At 33.3% G+C, this 21,235-nt stretch overlaps 7 protein-coding genes across 7 annotated transcripts, besides 1 other annotated feature; 4 read left to right on the forward strand and 3 right to left on the reverse strand.

Moving 5' to 3' along the window:
• Positions 1-215: 215 nt before the first annotated feature.
• Positions 216-1,068, forward strand: TVAGG3_0175630 (ADP-glucose pyrophosphohydrolase protein; the record flags this gene model as incomplete). Its single annotated transcript, XM_001582265.2, has 1 exon — positions 234-959. One exon carries the CDS (start codon positions 234-236, stop codon positions 957-959), a length of 726 nt encoding a protein of 241 aa, XP_001582315.1.
• Positions 1,069-1,308: 240 nt separating this feature from the next.
• On the forward strand, positions 1,309-6,124 carry TVAGG3_0175640 (armadillo (ARM) repeat-containing protein family; the record flags this gene model as incomplete). Its single annotated transcript, XM_001582264.1, has 1 exon — positions 1,421-5,935. One exon carries the CDS (start codon positions 1,421-1,423, stop codon positions 5,933-5,935), a length of 4,515 nt encoding a protein of 1,504 aa, XP_001582314.1.
• A 372-nt stretch (positions 6,125-6,496) lies between these two features.
• TVAGG3_0175650 (nuclear export signal receptor protein) lies at positions 6,497-9,518 on the reverse strand (the record flags this gene model as incomplete). Its single annotated transcript, XM_001582263.1, has 1 exon — positions 6,497-9,511. One exon carries the CDS (start codon positions 9,509-9,511, stop codon positions 6,497-6,499), a length of 3,015 nt encoding a protein of 1,004 aa, XP_001582313.1.
• A 399-nt stretch (positions 9,519-9,917) lies between these two features.
• Positions 9,918-13,322, forward strand: TVAGG3_0175660 (Rad25/XP-B DNA repair helicase family; the record flags this gene model as incomplete). The annotated part of the gene is made up of 1 exon (XM_001582262.1): positions 9,932-12,154. The coding sequence occupies one exon, from the start codon at positions 9,932-9,934 to the stop codon at positions 12,152-12,154; it is 2,223 nt and encodes a 740-aa protein (XP_001582312.1).
• Positions 13,323-13,381: 59 nt separating this feature from the next.
• TVAGG3_0175670 (RelA-associated inhibitor family) lies at positions 13,382-14,347 on the reverse strand (the record flags this gene model as incomplete). Its single annotated transcript, XM_001582261.1, has 1 exon — positions 13,382-14,347. The coding sequence occupies one exon, from the start codon at positions 14,345-14,347 to the stop codon at positions 13,382-13,384; it is 966 nt and encodes a 321-aa protein (XP_001582311.1).
• Positions 14,348-14,869: 522 nt separating this feature from the next.
• Positions 14,870-16,539, reverse strand: TVAGG3_0175680 (maturation of SSU-rRNA; the record flags this gene model as incomplete). The annotated part of the gene is made up of 1 exon (XM_001582260.2): positions 14,960-16,528. The coding sequence occupies one exon, from the start codon at positions 16,526-16,528 to the stop codon at positions 14,960-14,962; it is 1,569 nt and encodes a 522-aa protein (XP_001582310.1).
• Positions 16,540-16,683: 144 nt separating this feature from the next.
• Positions 16,684-17,085: a mobile genetic element.
• Positions 17,086-17,172: 87 nt separating this feature from the next.
• On the forward strand, positions 17,173-20,376 carry TVAGG3_0175700 (eukaryotic translation initiation factor 2alpha kinase protein; the record flags this gene model as incomplete). The annotated part of the gene is made up of 1 exon (XM_001582259.1): positions 17,186-19,738. The coding sequence occupies one exon, from the start codon at positions 17,186-17,188 to the stop codon at positions 19,736-19,738; it is 2,553 nt and encodes an 850-aa protein (XP_001582309.1).
• Positions 20,377-21,235: the final 859 nt, after the last annotated feature.

Genomic DNA, 21,235 nt, shown 5'->3' on the forward strand with positions numbered 1-21,235 from the left:
TGCTATATTGGAACATTCTGAGCAAATATTTTGAATACTTAGAGCAATTTTAATAAATCCATCTTGTTTTTGTCCATTCAAAGCCAGGTTTTCCGAGAATTAAAATTAGATTTGATCGAAATTAACCAATAGACGTAATTTGAATTTGACAGCTGTTAAATATCAATTTTCTATAAAGAAAACAGAATTTGACATTCATTACTTGCTTGCACCTTGTCACCTTTTTCACTTAAATGAGTCTTCAATTTCGCGGAAATACAATCCCAGTAACAGCTGCAACAACACCAGATATTGAAGTTGCATTGATGACAGATCTCGTTAAGAACTGGACAAATAGTTTAGATCCATCATTAGATCTCAAGAAAGTTGAAGTCCAATCTGTTGACAAATTCGGAAATGGACGTGTCGGATTTGTTAAGATTTCTACCCATACAGAAAGAAATGGTATCAAAATACCAGGAATTTGCATGCTTCGTGGTGGAGCTGTTGGAATGTTACTCGAAATCACTGATGAGCAAACAGGTGAGAAATACTCTGTCTTAACATCACAGCCACGTGTACCTACAGGCAAAATCTTACTTGAAATCCCAGCAGGAATGATTGATGGATCCGGTAACTTGAAAGGAGTAGCAATTAAAGAGTTAGAAGAGGAATGCAATTTAGTCGCCAAGGAATCTGATCTTATTGATTTAACGCAAAAAGCTTATGGCGATTCATTCCCAGGTGTTTACACTTCTCCTGGACTTCTTGATGAGTTCTTGAGATTGTTCCTCTGGAGAACAACAATGCCTCACGAAAAGATCCTTGCTCTCAATGAGAAATTAGGAGGAGAAGATGCTCATGAGCAAATCGTTCTCAAAATCGTGAAATACAGCGATGTTTGGAAATATACAGCAGATACAAAGAGTTTAACAGCTCTCCACTTAGCTCAAGTTCTTTCTGCAAATGGCCAAATTTAATCTCATGAAAAACATGATAGTTATGTTAGGACAGTAAACAATATGCTTAACGCAATAATAATACGGCTTTATCTGAATAAAAGCAAAAATATATAATTTTTTTCAAAAATATTTCAATCTATTTAAGCATAACTTTAAACATTCCATATAAGATGTATTAGATTTTCTATTCAAGGGAATTCTAATAACTTCTTAACATATTTGCAAGATATCTCGTTTCAAGAGAATCATCTGAACGTTATGTTATTCAGATAATGACTTACATAAGTATGTACACAAAAAACACATATTAACATATAGCAACGAGTATGATAAATCTTCTTCAAATTAATTTCCATTTATATTGGTTGCAATATTCAAGATCTAATCTTTTCTATAGACAAATAGTATCAATGTACTAATGGTCTCCACTCTTTTGTTGATGTGGCCATCGAGTGAATTTTAGTTTGTGAAGATTTTGTATGGAGCCTCTTGTTACCGATCTTCAAAACCTTTTGAAGACGGGGCATCTGCAAAATACAAATCTTATACTTGGTAAGATGCTACAGAATATAATAGATTTATCAGCAACAACTCCTATAAACAATGTCGATTTAGAACCATTGCTTGTATTGATAATGACAACAATTTTAAAGGATCTTAGTATTACAAACGCAAATTTTACTGGGATTTTGATGTCAATATGCTATAAAACTCGCGAAAATCCAGAATTTTGGAAAGTAACTTTACCTTTACAAGATGAAATTGCGAAAAATACATTACAAGCTATAGTAATTCTCGGATCATTCTCAAAAAGAGGTGGAACGTCCTTTATACAACAACTTCAAATCCCAATTCCAATTTTAATTCGTTCTAATGATACGACCAAGTATCCATATATATGTCAATGTTTTAGACGAATTCTTAAAAATACCAAAACTGCGCTTAGAACACTCTATCAAGACATCAACGATTTTATAATTTCATGTTTATCATCACAGAATATCGAAACTAAGATAGAAGCAGTCAAAACACTTCCTATTATACTAGAAACACATCAATACACATACAAACAGTTGATAAATTCAATAGATTCGTTTTTTTCTTTACCATCAAGGAAATTACGTTATACATTAGCAAAAACACTAGCCAAAATACTTTATTATACAGGAATACAGCCATATATCGGCCCTTCTCGAACTCCTATCAACGATCCCAAAAAAATTTATAAAATCTTTTTCAATACAATACTCCAATATGCACAAATTGACCGTAACATACCAGTTCTCTGTCATTCCATGATGATTTGGGTTCGTTTTATTCCACCATTTGAATTATCCAAAAAAATCAGTCTATTTGTCAAATTTGCGCTTGCAATTGTACCATTTAGTATCTCTATAGTACGTTCCTGTGCGTTTTCTAGAACAGTTTTCAAAGCGATATCATCAGTTATTGGAAACACTTATGAACCATTAATTTGCCACTATATGTATGAAGAATCGAGGAAAGCAGGGTTTTCTACAATCCATACCATGATGACACTTGATACTTTGATAAATTTCCGAGCATCTACAAAAACTATCACAAAAGCGGCCAAAACATTCTATCCATTACTTGCAACAGCCGATAGAGATATCATCCGCATGATATTGTCCTTCTTTGTCATACTTGGTCGGAGAGAATCTAAAGCATCTCAAATTTTGGTCGATTCCTTTTTGAATTGGATCCAAGAAGAAGACGCGAAACCATCCGAAATCAATGGATTTTTACGTGGTATATCGATCTTGGTCATGACGAGTTCTATAAATGATGATTCCATGCAAAAAATCTACGAAATTTGTAGAAAATGGCTGAATGAAAATGTTGAACCGACAGATGAGAGATTTTCATCAGCGTTACTTCTAATTGCATCATCATTCAAGAGATCACAATCTGATGTACCAATGCAATTGATATTAGTTGCTTTTCGTGCTCTTTCTCGTTTGTTTAAATCCGGAGAAAAAATTGGCGAAAACGATGAAAAAATTATGAGTCCAATGAAATTCGGATCAATTTTAATGAAGCAAATCATCTTATCCAACTCAGAGACATTGCCAAGTCTCTATCCAACTATCCAACAGATCGCAATCTCCATTGCCCATAACTCAGGAGTTCTTTCCGCTCCAACATTATTAAGTTTATGGTTATCAATTCCGAAATGCAAACCAGCATGGCATATCTCGTTACCACAAACGATGATGAACGCTACACCAACAATCCTTGCAAGGTTTTTTAGTGCGGAAGAGAATAAATACGATTGGGGAATGCGACAATCAACAGATGAAGTTGATATTTGTGATTATTTGTATCAAACAAATCTTCCAAAACATTATTCATCGATTGTCACTGATAAAATGGAGACAATCTATACTTTGTTAGTTGCTGATGTTAGAACACCAATGAGAGATGAACTTGTTAATGTTGTTCTTAAAGATTACTGTGCTTGGTCGATATTATCCGCCAATCCTTTGAAAAAAACAATTTTGTCACAATTGTTTTCAACATATCAAGAACCGGACCAAGTTTTATTCATGCTCAGATTAACATTGGTCGGATCAATTGTCACGAGACCACACATTGTTACTTTTATAAGGAATGACGCTCTGAGAGTTTTGTTCAGTTTCAATCCAAAGGATACAAGAACAATCAGAGTTTTGGGTGCCGCAATTGCTGCTTACGTAAATGTGAATCAAGAAAAATTTGATGCTTTGATGGAATTCATTGAAAATCCAAAAATTAACTCTCAAATTATTTCAGCTGTAATTTCGGAGTTGAAGTTCCCGGAGTCAAGAAGAAATGAAAGCATAAGATGCATGCTTTGTCTCCAGAGATTGCTGATAAATGATCCTTCTCCTTTGGTTTTATTTGCTTTGCTTCATTTGATAGAAAACAAACAAATTCCTGACGAATTTTTACAACAAACAGTTTCTATCGTCGAACAATTCATGTACTCCGATGCAATGCTTGTTCCCGAGAATATAAATTACTTGGCAGAATGTATCCATAAACTTTTGTCAGAAAATGACGTAAACCGCCAAAATTTGGCAAAAGTTTTTTGTCGTTTTCCTGTCAACAAGACATTTTCAATGGCAAAAGGTTTGTGGTTGATGTCTAAACATCAGAGACCTCCTTTGGACAGAAAAGGTTATGGTTTGGAAAGACCCAGAACTTTTCTATCGTCCTATTCAAAATTTTTGACATCATCTCCAAAAGATTTAGTTTATTTGATTGATTTGATACAACAAGGCTGTTCTGAAGACACAATTGAACATTTAAGGTATTTGTTTTTATCAACAAAGAATGTTAATTTGTTTTTACAGTTTTTAGACCAAATAATTATAAATGGTCAAGTTCCTTTCAATTTTCAATTCGAAGGAAAAATTTGTCCCTCAAATAATTTGATAAAAGCAATGATGATGATTTGTACTTTGATTTGCCAAGAAAAAATTGAAGATGAAGCTGTTTTGGATCTGATTGTTTCTTCGTCAATGGAAGTTCTAAAACTCAAAGACATCGTAAGCCATAATTTCGCCATCAAAATGCTCTCAGAATTTGTTTTTTGTTACATGAAAAATCCAAAATTGATTTATAGATTTTATGACAAATTTTTGATGGTTTTCAACTCAGTTTTCGAAAGTTCCCAAAAATTCGTGAGGGAAAGCAACTTCTGTTTAACTTTCCATTTGTTTTTAGTTACTAACAATGATAAGTACTTGGAAAACGCAACAGAATCAATTGTCCAAAATTTGATTTTGATTCAAAAATTTGACAAAATCAATTTTACAAAAATCAGTGGAAAACTGATGCAAAATCTGAACAAACCTGTCAAAGAAATTGCCCAAACATTCATTGATTTCTCTAATTCATTTATTACAGATGTTTGCAAACAGGTCAAATTCATTTATGAATTATCAGAAGATGCAAAAAGTATCATCGAAATTTACTTTAAGTTAAAACGTGATGAACCTTTAGAGTGGCCATTCTTTTTGATTTTACTTAGAGAAATGGAAGTTTTCGAGGTAAATCAGGCGTATTTGGAACTATTCAACTTTTTGGCTGCAAAAAACAAAATCTCAAAAGATATAAGTGACTTCACTTTGGCGGTTGTTTATCGTTCAAACTTTTACAAATCGTCTTTGACTTTTTCAAATGATATCTACAAAACAAACAAAATTAAAAAGACGATTGCAAGTTTTTTGGCGGTTTTATCGTCAAATTTGACAGATGATAAAAATGAAGACACTTTTTCGAATATTTTGTCAATGTCACTGTCAAATGGTTTCTCACAATTAGCAATTTGTCGTTTACTTAAAATAAGTAATCGTGAAAGAATCCAAAAAATTGCTTTTACAATTGTATCTTTTTATTTAAATCAGATTTGTGAAGAAACGTTTTGTTTGTTTGATATTCTGTTTCCTCTTTTGGATGTCAATATTATAGACAGAATTATTTCGCATGTAATCAGATTGAGATTGGAAATTGATGTCAAATTTAGAATTCTCAGAAAACTTATCATTTTCAATGGCGGTTATCAATTGAATTCTATGGAAGATTTATCACGATTAATTCTTTTCTTTTTCGATAAGGGCGGATTAGAGTTTTTAGCATTTTCGGTCATTGAAAACAGGACAGTTTATTTAGGCTTGAATTTGCTTCGATTGTCTATTGCTGATTTCATTTTTGGAACAAAACATCCAAAGGAGATAAATCACAAGATTATTGACTTTTTACTTGTTGCAACTGACAGAATTCGAAAGATTATTCCATCAGAAAGCTGGGAATTTGAAATTTGCCAGTTTTGCTTGAACAGTTTGTTTGCTGCAAAAGGCGACAAAGAACTGATTTCACACTTAGTTTTATTGATCTCTATTTCGGATAAGAAGCTCATGGCTTCGCTTTTGAATGGAAATCCAAATCTAAAGGAGTTTATAGAGATATTGACTCCTCCAAAATCATAAATTTTTATGTATTATATTTATTGTTTGTTTATAAATACTTCATTTTATAGATTTGTTTTCAATTAGATTTTTTGATCTTCAAAATATAAAAAAGAGTATTTTATTTGACATAGGAATACTTACTTGTATTTATGGACATGCGATAGAAATATTCCCTTAATGGACATTAATTAGATAGTAGGAATAAACTTAGGAGATTTTATGATTTAATATAAATTAAATATAAGAATGGTAAATATGATATGATTGAAATTTAAAAATTTCAAATAACTCAATAAATATTTGAATTTTTTAACACTTCTTTAATGGATATATTGTCTGGGAAATTTACTTGATAGAGAAATATTAAATATAATTTTTTTTAAATTGAATAGACAACTCTAAATTTCAATGCCCTTTCAAAATCCACAATTTTTTATTTGCGTTGGTATTTCACTCTTTTATTTTTTCATAGAAAATATTCACATTACTTTTTTTATATTAGAATTGTTTATAAATATATATATAAATTCAAAAAAACTTTTTTCTTTTTTTGAAAATAAACAAAATAAATATATAATATTAATTTTGATTCTCCAAAGCTTGATCTGCTTGTTTCTTAATCATATCCAGTCTTTCCTTTCTTGCTTCTGCTGTCAATGCATTGATTCTTGATATATGTCTCATCAATATCAACAAATCATTCAAAGCATCAACAGTTTTATCATTAACAAATCCTTGCAGAATATCCATCATATTTTCAGGTGGAACTGATGTGAAATTTGATGATAATTGCTCAAACAAAAAGTCAATGTCTTGTTTTGCTTCATCAAATTTGAAGATTTCGGAAATAATCATTGCCTGTTTATTGATACAAAACATATGAATTGTATCTGTTGCAATTCTTATTATTTCCATGAATTTCTCTCTCAAATAATTCATCCAAAATTCATGACTAAATTCTTTCGAATATTTCGTTCTCGCAAAACAAATCATGTCTCTAACAATGTCATGTGCAACTTCACTTACTTCGTGTGTTGGATGATTGCATCCAATTGATATCATGTTATCAATCAGGCCACAACTTTGGTTAAATGGCATATTCATGAACAATGTAGGTAATGCATTGATTATTGTTCTCATCATCTTGAACAATGGTAATCTAAAGTGATAATTAGATGTATAATCATTACATATCATGTTTATCGTTGGACCATAAACAGAATTGTAAAAGGTCTCAAAAATTGAGAGAAACTGCTGGGGGAACTTCCTCGCGATTGAAGAAGCGACATCGAAAAATGAAGGGGATTTCACGATGTCGTTTGATTGTTCGTAGAACTCGCACATGGCAATGAATGGCTGCATGACTGTTTCGTTAGCTGCTTCGCCTGTTGGAGACAAGCAAAGTATGCTGGAGATGATTTGGCTCGTTGATTTTTGTAGGGATTGGAAAATTCGGCATTTTCTCTGTGCTTCTTGGTCTGTCTCTAAATGTCCTGATATCTGGATGATCTCGAGGATGGATTGGCATGATGCCTGGTAAATTGAGAACAATTCGGAAGCTAATGGGTTAAATGAGTTGAAAAAGTTGCTTCCAAGGGAAGATGCCGCTGAAGATATTTGGCAGGCATTCATGAGATTGATAATTGATTGGTCATTTTGCAAATCAAGGGATTTGATCGCATCTTGTAAAATCTGTAATACAACTTGAAGAATTGGAGTGATTGTATCTGTCTGTTCTGAGTACAGGTGCTTAGCCATCTGTGATATAACACTAACAAGTGTAGCGGCACTGCTTGGAGGTAAGGCTGGAATGTAATCTTGACAGGCGTTTATTAAATATTCCGCCGGGGAACTTCCCTCCGATGACTTTTCAATGAAACTGCTTTTTATCTTTGAATTTGAAAGGATTGAGAAACATTCAATGGCCACCATTTGTAGCTTAGGAGATCTTGCTTCGAACATGACCAATAAGTTCTGTACAACAGTTTCTAGCAAAGCTTTATCGTAAACATAGAATTTTTCGCCTTGAGAACATAAGAAAGCGTAAGCACAGCAAGTTTGAATGATAGCAATAGCTTCTTCGCCTTCTTCCTTGAAGTCATTACTCCTGATTACGTCTTTAAGTGGTTCAAATATTTGTGCGACTTGGACATACATATTATCTACAAAAGTTTTGTCTGATTGCTCGTTAAGGACTTGTACAACAGCTCCTCCGGCCCAGCATAACTTCTGATATAATGTAACATCGAAATCGTGGCTGAGAGCTTCCATAATCATATTCAAAATTTGAATTGTTAAACGTGGCTCCATTCTTGCGAGGTATCCGATTGTCTGTTTCATCATTGAGTATAAGTCTCCCCATTTCATTTGGCTTTCGAGCTCTAAACTGTTGTCATCGTTCAAATTTACTTGAATTGGCTCAACAATGTATCGGATAAAGATTTCAAGAAGGTCCGGAATAAAATCTCTGTATACCATGTATGCTGTTTCTTCTGCTGTTGACCTCAAATAAGTCATCATTCGTTGAGTTGTTTTATACCAAAAGTCAACGCACTTTTCGAAAGTTTCGCGACTGCTATCGTCACCTTCTGCAACTTTTTCTGCGATAATTCGTGTCAGACCAACGATAACGTGAATGACTGGTCGTAAATATTCCTGATTATCGGCAGTTTCGAGAGTCTCGCTATATTGTTCGAACATATGAGGTATAGTGATGCAAAGAAGACCTTCTATCCATGGCAAATTGTATAATTCTTCTGTAAAGTTTTCGCTAATGAATGTAGCGATTTCTTGGAAGATTCCGATAAGCAGAGGTGTCTCATCTTCATCCATGTATCCAGTACTGATGACTTCTGCAATGACTTTGACTGCAGAAGGGTATAATGATTCGAGTCCTGGTTGCTTTGATTTGTTTAGAATTTCAACAAGTATATTCGATTTGAAAATGTATGAACAGTCAACACGACTGCAAATCGCATCTAATGTCTGAAGAGCTGCTTGATATAAAGGTATAAGTTGTTCCATGTTATCGAAATTCTTTCCTAAAGCCGCAAGTAAAAGGCTTAAGACGGAATCTGCTTGTTCTAAGAAAGCTGCATTCATAATTGAGAGTCTAGGTCCAGTAACACCAACATTTTCGTTGCACTCGTTAAGTTTTGCTGCTAACATCGAAATTATCTTTAATGATTGCATCATAGGCAATATATCTTGTTCTGGTTGAGAAATTATTTGTGTAAAGTCTTCCCAATTTTCTGGCCACTCAAAAACAGCAATTTCGACAACCACTAATGCCATTTGATTCAATGTAGCTTCGTCTCTTTCTAAATTACTGAACATGAATTGAAGAATGAGGTTTTTGAATTGTTGGCAAATTTCTTCTTCAGAATGCCAATATTTGCATATGTATTTCTTAAGTTGTGTCATAAGCATCGCACAGCCGCGCTGGCTGAGGTTACCATGCATAATAGCAATAGATTTTTGAAGACATTCTTGATCTTCTGCAAACTTATCGAGTTGAGTTAATGCAGTTTGATCACCTGATCCAATAGCTCTATCGCATTTAGAATTCCAATCAAAAGCAGGATCAGATTGCATGTTTCAGAATTAAAAAAATTTTGAATTGGGAAAAAAAATTGAGTCTCCATAAAAGCAATTATTTCCACATAATTGATCTGTTAGAATAATGCATACTCACATGATAAGAATCGAGGAAAATCAATTAAAATCATATGTTTATATGGTAAATTTTTGAGATGTTGCAAATTTAATTAAATTTTGTAGCTTTTCAGTAACTATCAATAAGGATTTAAACTATACTATGCGAATGCTCATCAAAGAATTGGATATTGGCTGGTTTTCTTGATATTCGATAAAATTGTTTCTTGATCAATCTTGATTTAGCTCTTGGATTTTGATTTAGTAACAAGTAGATAATATAAATCTTTATTGTTGAAGCTTCATGTTTGATGGTAAACACTATTTTGCGTCACTTTTTCTCAATTTTTTTTACTTTTAATGAGTGATGCAGAATATCATGAGAATTTGAAAAATCTTGATGTTGGTCACTCACGTCAAAACAGGAAACGCAAAAGTGAAAACAAAATCAAATTAGAAAACATCACAAACGAATATTTTAATGGAGAAACTTCAGCCAGATCAGAAGTTTCTAAATCATTCGATGATTTAACATTCATTCCTGGTTCAGAAAACAGACCAGCTATTGTTTTCCCAGATGGCCACATTTTCTTGGAAACATTTTCACCATTTTACTCAAAAACAGTAGATTTTATCATTGCTATTGCCGAGCCATGTTCCAGACCAAAATACATGCAAGAATATCAAATCAGCCCTTATTCACTCTTCGCTGCTGTTTCAATTGGTTTAACCGGTGATAAAATTGTCCATGTTTTATCTTTAATCAGCAAAACAGCACTCACAGACACTTTCAAAGAGCACATCATTAATTGCTGCCAAGCAGTTGGCAAATTAAAACTTGTTCTTAAGGAACAAAAGTACTACATTGAATCAATCGAAGAAAAATTAATCAGCGAGCTTATCAAGGAGAGATTCTTTGCAGAAAAGATCGTTTCGCCACCTTCTGGCGTAATGACTCATCCAAAGTACCCAAAGATCATGATTGTCGACGAAAAAGAAGCAGATACTATCATTTCCGGTGTCGGTCAGGCCGCATACTACGGTTCCGTTCAAAGACTTACAGAAGGATTCGATGAAATTTTTGAAGTCGAAAAGCCGAAGATATATCGCTTTGAGCTTAAGCCAGAAACAGTCAGAGATGTTAGGAAGCACGCTGTTGATAATAACTTGTTCCTTTCTGATGAATATGACTTCATGAATGACAAATCTCTCAAAAACCTCAATATTCGGCTCCGTACAGAAACAAACATTCGTCCTTACCAAGAGAAAGCTCTTTCTAAGATGTTCTCTGGTGGCCGTGCAAAATCTGGAATCATTGTCCTTCCTTGCGGCGCTGGCAAGACACTTGTTGGTATCACAGCAGTTGCTACTATCAACAAACCAGCTGTTGTCGTCTGCAACTCCGTAGAACCAGTTAAACAATGGGCCAACCAATTTAATCTCTGGACAAACGTTCCAGGCGGTGTCGTCGTAGTCCTTACCTCCGAAAACAAGCAAGCACTACCTGATAAGCCATGCATTCTGGTCACTACTTATGGTATGTTGACAAGCAGTGCGAGAAGATCAGCAGAATCCCAAAAAGTCATCGACCAAATTACCGGTAGAGACTGGGGAATCTTGGTTATGGACGAAGTTCAAGAAGCCGCCGCTGAAAAATTCCGAAATGTTACAGATATGGTCAAAGCGCACACCAGATTGGGCCTTACAGCTACAATGGTCAGAGAGGATGGAAAGATCGACGATCTGAAGTACTTGGTCGGTCCAAAACTTTACGAAGCAAATTGGATCGAATTATCCGAAAGCGGCTACTTAGCTCGCGTCAAATGCTTCGAAATCCTTGTTACAATGTCACAGGAATTCTACAAGAAATATTTGACTTTGGACAAAGATCCAATCAAAAGAAGAGTATTAGCTGCTTCCAACCCTAACAAGATTGATGTTCTCGAATCATTACTACAATACCATGAAGCAAGAGGCGATAAGATTCTTGTTTTCTGCGATTATCTTCAAATTATTGAAAAACTTGCTAGAAGATTAGACAGACCACATCTTCATGGTGGAATTTCAAACAACGAAAGAACAAAACTATTCAACAAGTTCAAAACAACAAAGAAAGTCAATACGATTATTTTATCTAAAATTGGTGACAAAGCCATCGACTTACCATCAGCGAACGTTCTTATACAGCTCTGCTCCCACTTCGGAGCAAGAATGCAGGAAAGCCAAAGACTTGGCAGAGTTTTGAGGCCAAAACCAGGAAGAACAGACGAATACAACGCTTTCTTCTACACATTGGTATCTCAGGACACAGAAGAGATCTATTACTCGGCCAAAAGACAGCAGTTCTTGGTCGATCAAGGCTATTCTTACGAACCAGTCGTAAACGCAATGGAGAGGTGGCCAAACTCTGCACCATTGTCTCTTGATACTCAAGAGAAGAGAGAAGACTGGCTCAGACAGATGATGGACACTGATGATTCTCTCGGATTGGATGCTGATGCAACTGTTCCTGATGAGGATCGATCATTTGATGTTCCTCAGGGTGGTGGACAAAGAAACCAATTTAAAGCTATTGTTAAATAAATAAAATTAGAATATTTTAAAAATTAGTTTATTTTTGATCGAAAATTAGGATTAATAATTATGTAAACATAAAGCTTAATATTTTTAGTTAATTTTTTTAAATTAAAATGTAATGATAATTTGGAATTTATCTTTTTGATGAAATAAGCTGCATCAAGACAATAAAATACCTTTTTCTGCTCGAATAAATGTATGGAGTAATGTTTAATGGGAAAAACTGAATTATTTGATCAAAATTTCCATTGGCAAAAGGATTTTCATCACATATAAAATCGCCCTCATCTAAATCTTCTGTTTCACCAATGATATCTGCGTATTCATCAAAACTAACAGAATTAGCAGTAATATTACTTTTATTTTTCACGTATATTGTTACATAATTATGAACAATAAATTCGTTCACGTAAATGCATGAATTAGTAAAATTGTATATTCCATTGCGAAATATCAAACTATTAATGCCTGGAAATTCACAATTATAAAAATTATTTTCTAATGCATCAAAACTGAAGTTTTCTCCAAGTAGCATCATATTATAATGTGTTGTATTCTTAGATTTGTCAATAAACAATGCTTCGGTTTCAGTCTCATTATGAAAAACAATAAAATGATCTGTGACACTTAAATCACCTTCAAGAAATCCTACGGACATTTGTCGTGCATTATTTAATGTTAAGTTACTCATATTTTTCTCAATACTTCCAAACAACGTAACAATCGAATCAGATGCATTGCAATTATGAATAGATTCGTAATTGATGATATTTTTCTTTTTAGTATTAGTTAGTGAATGACAATGCTTGGAATTAAAATTATTAGTCGAGTAAATGTAATTTTGAATGATGTCGCCATTCGAAATTATTAAAACAGATGATGGCTGAAGTAAATAGCTATTATGAATAAATTTACAATACTCAATAGAGTTATTAAAATTGGATTCAGCATTATTAATTAAAATAGGAACTTGCTTACAGTTTCTGAAGGTGGAGCACTTGATATAATTGTTGTTTTCAACACTGAAAGTTCATTTTTGAACAAATTTATTAAATTTAGTTTCTTTGTTTCTGAAGAAATCGCTCCATGAATGATGCGATTGGAAACCATATCTACTTAATACTATGTTAGCAATTGAATATTAAAAATGAAATCATATGTGAATGAGTTTTCATTCACAGAAAAATTTGAGAAAAAAATTTGATTTATGAAATTTCAATTCAAAAAGATATGTTATTGTGATAGCGCTAAGAATCCTGCAAAGAAAATGAATGAGGATGAGCTTAATTCTCTTCTTATGAATACTGAAGAAAGTTTCTGGAGTTGTCTTGCTCTGAAACATGCGATATCGGCTATAGATCCGGATTCTGCAGTGATATTCATATCCACATTTGATTGATCAAGTAGATATTTAAGAACATCTAATTGAATAGACCAAACAGCTGCAAATAAAGGAGTTTCATTGCAATTAGTTACATCATTGATGTTAAAGAAATTTAGTGCATATTTCACACCTTCAGCATTTCCTGACAAACAAAAAGCATGGAGAATAGATTCAGCATCTGTTGTTCTATATCTCATATTTACTCTGTTCTTTTGAAGGCATTTTACAAGTTGTAAATCCCCTTCATATGCAGCCTTTATCAATGCATTTGATTGAAGCAATCTCCATTTCGTTCCTATGAACTCATAATAGATATCACCTTTAACATCTGTATATCCATTGTTAATTGCATATTTAATTGTTTCATTATCGCTTTCTTCTGCAGCAACTGTTAGTATTTTATAAATTCTATTAAGATTATCTACATTATTGATTCTGCTGCATTTCCTTAATGAGCTTATTAATTTTGGCTCTGATAATGTTCTTTCCGTGGAGTTAATGTATGATCTGAGAGAATTTTCCATGTCAGAAAACATTTTAAGACCTAAAATGTTTGAAAGAGAGTTAATCAATGATAATGTATCAGAAATATTACTTCCTATAGTGATATTTGTGTTCCGTAGCATTTCAAATATTTCCTTTACAGTGAAATACCTTTTAATCCTACTAAATACATCTGAAAATTGAGATACTGGTAAATTTGCGTTTTTCATAATATTTCGCATTTCTTCAACGGTTCTCATCTGCATAAACTCTGCATCTCTTGAATATGTATATATATTCTTGCCATAATATTGGAAGTCAATGTTAGACATCGAAAAAAATGTAGTGGAAAAAAACCTTCTCAAAAATCACAAATGGAAATTGAATACATTCAAATTTTTTTATTTCAATTTTGTCAAATAATGTGATAGTAATGCAATAATTACATTGACTCTGGCCTTTTAAAATATTGAGTATGATGGTTATTTTTTTTTGGTGGAAGATAACTTCATCATCTCATTTTCCATTATTTTTCACTACCAAATATGCCGAAGAATTTATCTATTTTAGTGAGATGAATCAAAATATTTTTTTCAAAACACCTTTAGCATTTTTTGACACTTACTGAAATAATTTTTTTTTGCAAAAATCATTCTGAAATCTATTCCATTTTACTTTATTTGAACCTTTGTTTTGATTTCGATCTATAATTTATACACAATCATTCAAAATTGACAAAAATTTCTTGTATATTGATTAAGAATGATAAAACAATGTTTGCATATTGATTAAAGGTGATAAAGATAATTTTTATATCAAATTTCCAGAGTGGAAATAATATTTTTATAGAATTTTGGAGTAAAATTTAAAAAATCATATAAATATAAAAACCATAAGTGATATTAAGTTATTCGTAATATATATTCTATTTAAAAATAAGCAAATTAAAGAAGATAATTCTTCTTGACTTCTTTCTTCTTCTGCTCGTCTGGGATTGTCTGTCCAGCACCATAAACTTCTATACCAGTCAACTTTCCTTCCTGGAGCTTCTTTACTTCGTTCATTACCTGGACTTCCGCTCCATCTTTTCCAGATTGTGAATAAAGGACACCTTTCTTTGCATCTCTCTTCTCCTGGTTCTTCTTGTAGTGCTGCTTGTACATTCTTCTGTCTGAACGCCTTTCTTGGTGGGTTTCTTCCGCTTCTCCCTTCATTTCGCGGGTTGTCTTGACCGGCTTCATGATCTCCTCCGGGGCCTTTGTGTCCTCTGGCCTACTTTCGGCATCAAGAGTAGCAGCGTCCTTGTTATTCGTAATTTGGATCTTTGTAGGTGGTCTTCTAGCCATAAATCGCTTTTCTGTAAATCTGTTGAGTTCGTGCTCGAGGGATTTCCACATTTCGATGGCTTCTGTTTGTTGTTGAGTGAATTGTGGTCCTTCATTCTGAAATTCTTCACGAGTTTTAGTAAGTTCTTCCTCGTAAAGTTCGGTAAGTGATTTCTTGCTTTTGGCGGATGATATTTGTTCAAGTTCTTGTGGATTTCGTGTTGGACGACGTTTTCTTACGACATCGTCGAAATTCATTGCTTCAATACGTCTAATAAGAAGGGCTTCGAGTTCCTTGGCTGGTAATGGGTCAGGAGGCAAAGAATTCGAAACGGCAAAGTCAATTTCGATATCAGCCAAAGAATCCTTTGGACGATCGCCTGCAGAAGCTTCACCCATCAAGTGCCATGGCTTAGGTTCAAGCATTTGCTTCTCAATCTCAGAAATCTGTTGTTGAATTTCATCTTTCTCGCCTGTTTCTTCTGCTTCTTCGTCTTCCATGGCTTTGCGATTATCAGCATCCAAAGCATCTGGATCTTCATCGCCATAGAAGTCTTTGTATGACATATATTTTGCATCGTCATTTTCACCGGCTTCTCCTTTAATAATTGCAGAAAGAGTATCGTCATCGTCTTCTTCACCTTCTGGAGCAAGTCCGTCTTCTTCTTCTCCGTACATATCTTCATCATCTTCTTCTTCAAGATTTTCATCAGAAAGATGAGCGTTTTGAATGCCATCTTTGTCGAATTCGAAGTCGCTGTAATTGTATTCTTCATCTTCTCCTTGTTTTTGTTCTTCTTCCTCGTTGTTTTCGTTAAAATCTTCTTCATTTTCTTGATTTTCATTGCGTTCTTTCAAAAGATTCTTAATATCTTCATCGTCTTCCTCATCTTCTTCTTCGTTTTGAATGTTTTCTTGATTTTCATGCTCTTCTTGTTGATTTAATTCTTCAATTGCATTTCTTGCTGATTCTAATACTGCTTTATTTTGTACATTGATTTGTTGCCAGATAGCGAATTGTCCGAAGCCTTTTGTGATTAATTTATCGAGTTTTCCGGCTGCATTTGGTGAAATTTCACTTTCTTTAGTGGCTGTGAAGAAAGCAGATGCCATCTCCAAGAAGAAATCTGCTTGTTCTTCATTTCCTCCAATGATGATCGAAGAGTCATTATGAATTTCCTCGAACATCACCTTTGGACTCTAAAATTTTTCACTTTTATCGTCACTAGATTTTGTGCTCTATAAAAGACATCAATGTTTCTCTCGAATTTAGAAAAAGAAAATATCGAATCTCATTATTCATCAATCATATATGCTCAATTTCAAACAGTTGACCTCAACGCCAATAATTCTCGAGTAACTTTTGCCCAAACCCTAACCATTATATTATATGTGCGATGTTACATAATTGCAAAGAAAGATAGCCGCATTTATTGCATAGTTCCTTTGATACGAATTAATTGTAAATTAACACTTGGTTTTAACAGTGCATTTCTCTTTTTATTTTCATTTCAATGCAGGTACACACTATGATCTTGAAATATAAGAGTTTTGGAAATTATCAAATTTATCTGCTCAAAAACTAAAGATCTTCATAGATGTTAAGAGAACCACTAGACATACATATAGTGTTTAATATAATGGTGCACATCAAGCTGGCATTTATTCTTTATTCATCTAGTTATTATATGATTTACAACCCCATGAAATTTTAAAATTTTGTCAAAATCAGTGAATGTACCTTTCCTTTTAGTAAGCTAAATGTGGTCTCATCCCTTATGTGATGATAATGATATAATTTTTTTTATCTCAAAATCAGTGAGATGATTTTTTTTTACTTTTGAAATGAATCGTGGTTATCAGGAAGAGATTGATGATATTTTGAAGGGTGAATTCACCTACGAAGGCATTATTTCTCCATATTCGGTAACTTTCAATCATAATGACAAGTCGATTCATTCATTAAAATTTATAATTCCTATTAAATATCCTCGTATACCTCCATCGGTATCATTCACAGAATCTAGCAAGAAGAAGAATAAAGATATATCAGATAATCCTGTAGATACAAGTATTATTTCAAAAATTCTTCTTCAATCTAAAAATACAGATTACTTATCAACTATTGCTAACGAAATATCATTTCAACTCAAGGGTCATGGTAGTACTATCGACCAAGCAGATCATATTTCCGATGCTTTTGAAACATTAAAACTTCAAATCCAAGCCAGGCTTGCCGAGGATTACAGAAAGCAATGGTTTTCAGAACAAAAGAATGCTCGCATTAATGTACAGCATAATTTTGTTGATTATGAGCAACAATTTCTTTTATATTCTCTCTATTCAGCATTGAATGGAGAAAAACCTCTAGAGAAGTGCAAAGAGTTTCTAGAGAAGAATTTCAATTTCTTTATGGAAAGCAAACCTACAAAAGACCAAATTGAAAATACAATCGTCGAAGCTTTCAGTCAAGACAATATCGCGCCATCAATCAAACAGTTATTTATAGTTCAGCGTAAATACATGAACGGAAAAGAAAATAATTTGTCTTCAAGATTTACTGATGATTTTTCAATTATTTATCCATTTGGCGTCGGTTATATTAAAGCCAGTAACATTGTAGATAACAGAGTATACACAGTTCAATGCATGATCATCAAGAAACCCGAAGAAGAAAAAAAGATTAAAGAAGTCGTTAAAGCACTTACTTCTTTACAGCATCGCAACCTCGTTCGATACTACAACTCATGGGTAGAGACATGCGATGGCGCTTTGGCCAAATTAATTAATGATGATTTCAAATTAGTCAAAAAGAACCAAAAGCGATCATTAACCCGCGAAGAAGCCATTGATTTCTCAACAATTACTCAAGATTACGGCGAATTAGAGGAAGAAGAAGAAAATCCAGAAAACCCAGAGTTAACAACATATTTCTTTATCCAAACAGAATATTGCCACAACAGATCTCTCACAGATATCCTTCAGGACATGTCATATCCCGATATCAACAAATCAGAGATCACACGACAAATCTTAGAAATATTGCACTATATTCACAGCAATGGGATTGTGCACAACAATCTTTCTACCGATTGTATATACGTTGATGACAACTACATCATCAAACTTGGTGGTTTTGGTCTTAATACCATTGTTAACCCAGACAGCGCAGTTAACACGAAAAGTGATATGGAATCATTTGCATATATCTTGTTCAAGCTTTTCTACACACGTTCTACGGAAACTACACTTGAAGACATCCGTCTTGGTAAGTTACCAACAGACTGGTCATTTGCATTCCCTATTGAAGCTAAGATTGTCTCATTATTAGTTCAGCCTAATAAACGTCCATCTGCACTTGATTTACTTCAATGGAAAATCATCAAAACTAATCCTAAAGAGAAAACGAACAAAGACATTTCTAAATACATGGGTTTTTTAACATCAGAGTCGGAAAAGCCAGGTAAATATTTCCGCGAAGTTATTTCCACATTCTTTTCCGATACACGTCGTCTTCCATTCCGTTTTGACGATTTCCGAGAGTCTAGTAACAGCCAGAACCAAACATTTGAAATTCGAGGTCAAGTTATGCGTTCATGGTATGACATCTGCAGTAAGAACAACGCACTTTATTTCAACACACCATTCATCCGCAACGTCAGCGGCAAACCATCTAAAGACTCAGTCACACTTATGTTACCGGATAGCAGTCTTATTGATCTTCGTAGCAACCTTACCGATACATACGAACAATGGATGCAGGAAAACTCAGTTCGATCTAAACGGTTATTTAGTTGCATGCTTCAGTTCAACTGGGAGTCTAATGATAAGCACTCACAAGTTGAGGAAGAAGAGAACTTCACATATTCCGTTATTGAACCAACAGATTCTATTGAATATTACATCGAATGCGCTATGACAGCCATTACATTGTTTCATAAGTTTATTAGCAACACACAGATCCGATGTGATATTTTCCATCCTATTGTTGAAGAATTTCTTAAAGACAATTATAATATTTTCCAACAAGGCTCACGCGAAGTTATTCGACATCTTGAAAACTCTAAAGATGCACGATATCTTCAAGCTTCTCGTGATATTGATATGTTTGTCAATTCATGTGGGTTAGAATACAAACATATTAAATTTGTCAGTCCTAATTTCCACGAAATGAAAACGAGTAGCATGCGCATGACACTTAAGATTGTTAATGATGTCCCTATTGCTACCATCTTCCAAATGCGGGACCAACAACATGATGCATCCATCACATCAGTTCATATCAAGATTCTAGACTTTTTGCATCAGATTGGAAAACAAACCACATCTAAACGAAACATGATCCAAGTTACAGTTAAAGGTATTTCAAGTCTGAGCCAGAAAGACAAACTTGTTTAGTATGCATCATTACGTCCATTGATCAAACACTTGCATTGCAAAGGATATGTTGTTCGAATCTCAGATGAACAACTTAAACCTAATTACGATGCTCGATTAGTTAAAACAGCACTTAATTCACAACACTACATCTTCAGTGCATATTTTCAAGAATATTCCGATATCAAGGATGATTTGTTCCGATCTCTATCCGAAGGTGGTTACGATGTCATTGATGAAACTGGAAAATGATTTACTTTAATTATTTAATTTTATTTCTTTTATTTTATTGTTATCTGTTAAATGTATGTTTTATTTTAAAATATTTTTAATTATTTTGAAAATTATTCTTCTTATGAATATGCATATCAAAGAATCGCTACTTCAATAAAGCAGAGGAAAAAACTTCGTCTTCAAAGTATAAAATATAGAATTACCCTCAATTTTGCTTTTGTAAGAGAATCTTAAATATAATCTTCTTCGTTACCCTTCTAAATATGGATTCTAATGGTAAACTTTCAATACATTCATTCATATCAGCAAGAAACACAGACTTCTCTCAATTCGTGAGACTGATTGATTTCAAACAATTTCTATAATCTTTTGGAAAATCGTTTCAAGAGTGATAAATGACTGTTTTATAAGCTAATTATCTCGGTAGCTTTAATCTATTCGATCTCAATATATTAACACACCTGATTCATCTATATTAGAAAAAATAAAACATGTTTTTATTTAGATTTTGAATAAACAAGAAAAACAATGAAGAATAGTTTATTTTTTCGTTTGTAGTTAACTTTGATTTCTTCTTCGATTTTTGTCTTTGTTTCTTCTTTTGTTTTTTCTGGAAATTCAAGTTCGACTTCTGCAAAACATAAACCAGTAGACAAATGATGATTTACTGGATAAACTGAACCTGCATTCTCTGTAATTGTAACAGATCCATATGTACCAGGTTTCGAAATGTCGAAATAACATCCTTTAACTTGAATTTGATAGGGACTATTTACAGAGAAATATTCAGTTTTGATGTCATTATTATAAAAACTGCAATTAATGATATCGAGATTATAATAACTCCAAATAAACCTATAGCATTTGTTTTCGAAGTAATTACAAAAAGAAATTTTAAATTCTTTAACTGAAGATAATCCTGCATGATATGCTTCATAGGAACTTGTAGCTGTGGATGTGCAGTTTGAAAATGTTGAATAAGTTAAATTTGAGTTAGATCTACAATAAACACGGTAGAAATTTCTATATTCTAGATTTGAATTTGAAATATTGATTGATTTCATATTTATTTCACCATTCAACAAGCAAATATTATTATATCCTTCTGAATTTACAGTACTACTTGAAGAAATTGTGGAATCAAGGAGATAATTCTTAAATGGTGATGAATAAGAAACGGTAACATGACAATAAACACCTTCATTCGGTGTTTTAGAGCCAAAACTGCAGATTCGGTCTTGAATACACTCACTTGTAGTAGAACTTATGTATAAAGACCCACCA

This window comes from Trichomonas vaginalis, chromosome IV, assembly GCF_026262505.1.
Source record: "Trichomonas vaginalis G3 chromosome IV, whole genome shotgun sequence".
Lineage (NCBI taxonomy): Eukaryota > Parabasalia > Trichomonadida > Trichomonadidae > Trichomonas > Trichomonas vaginalis.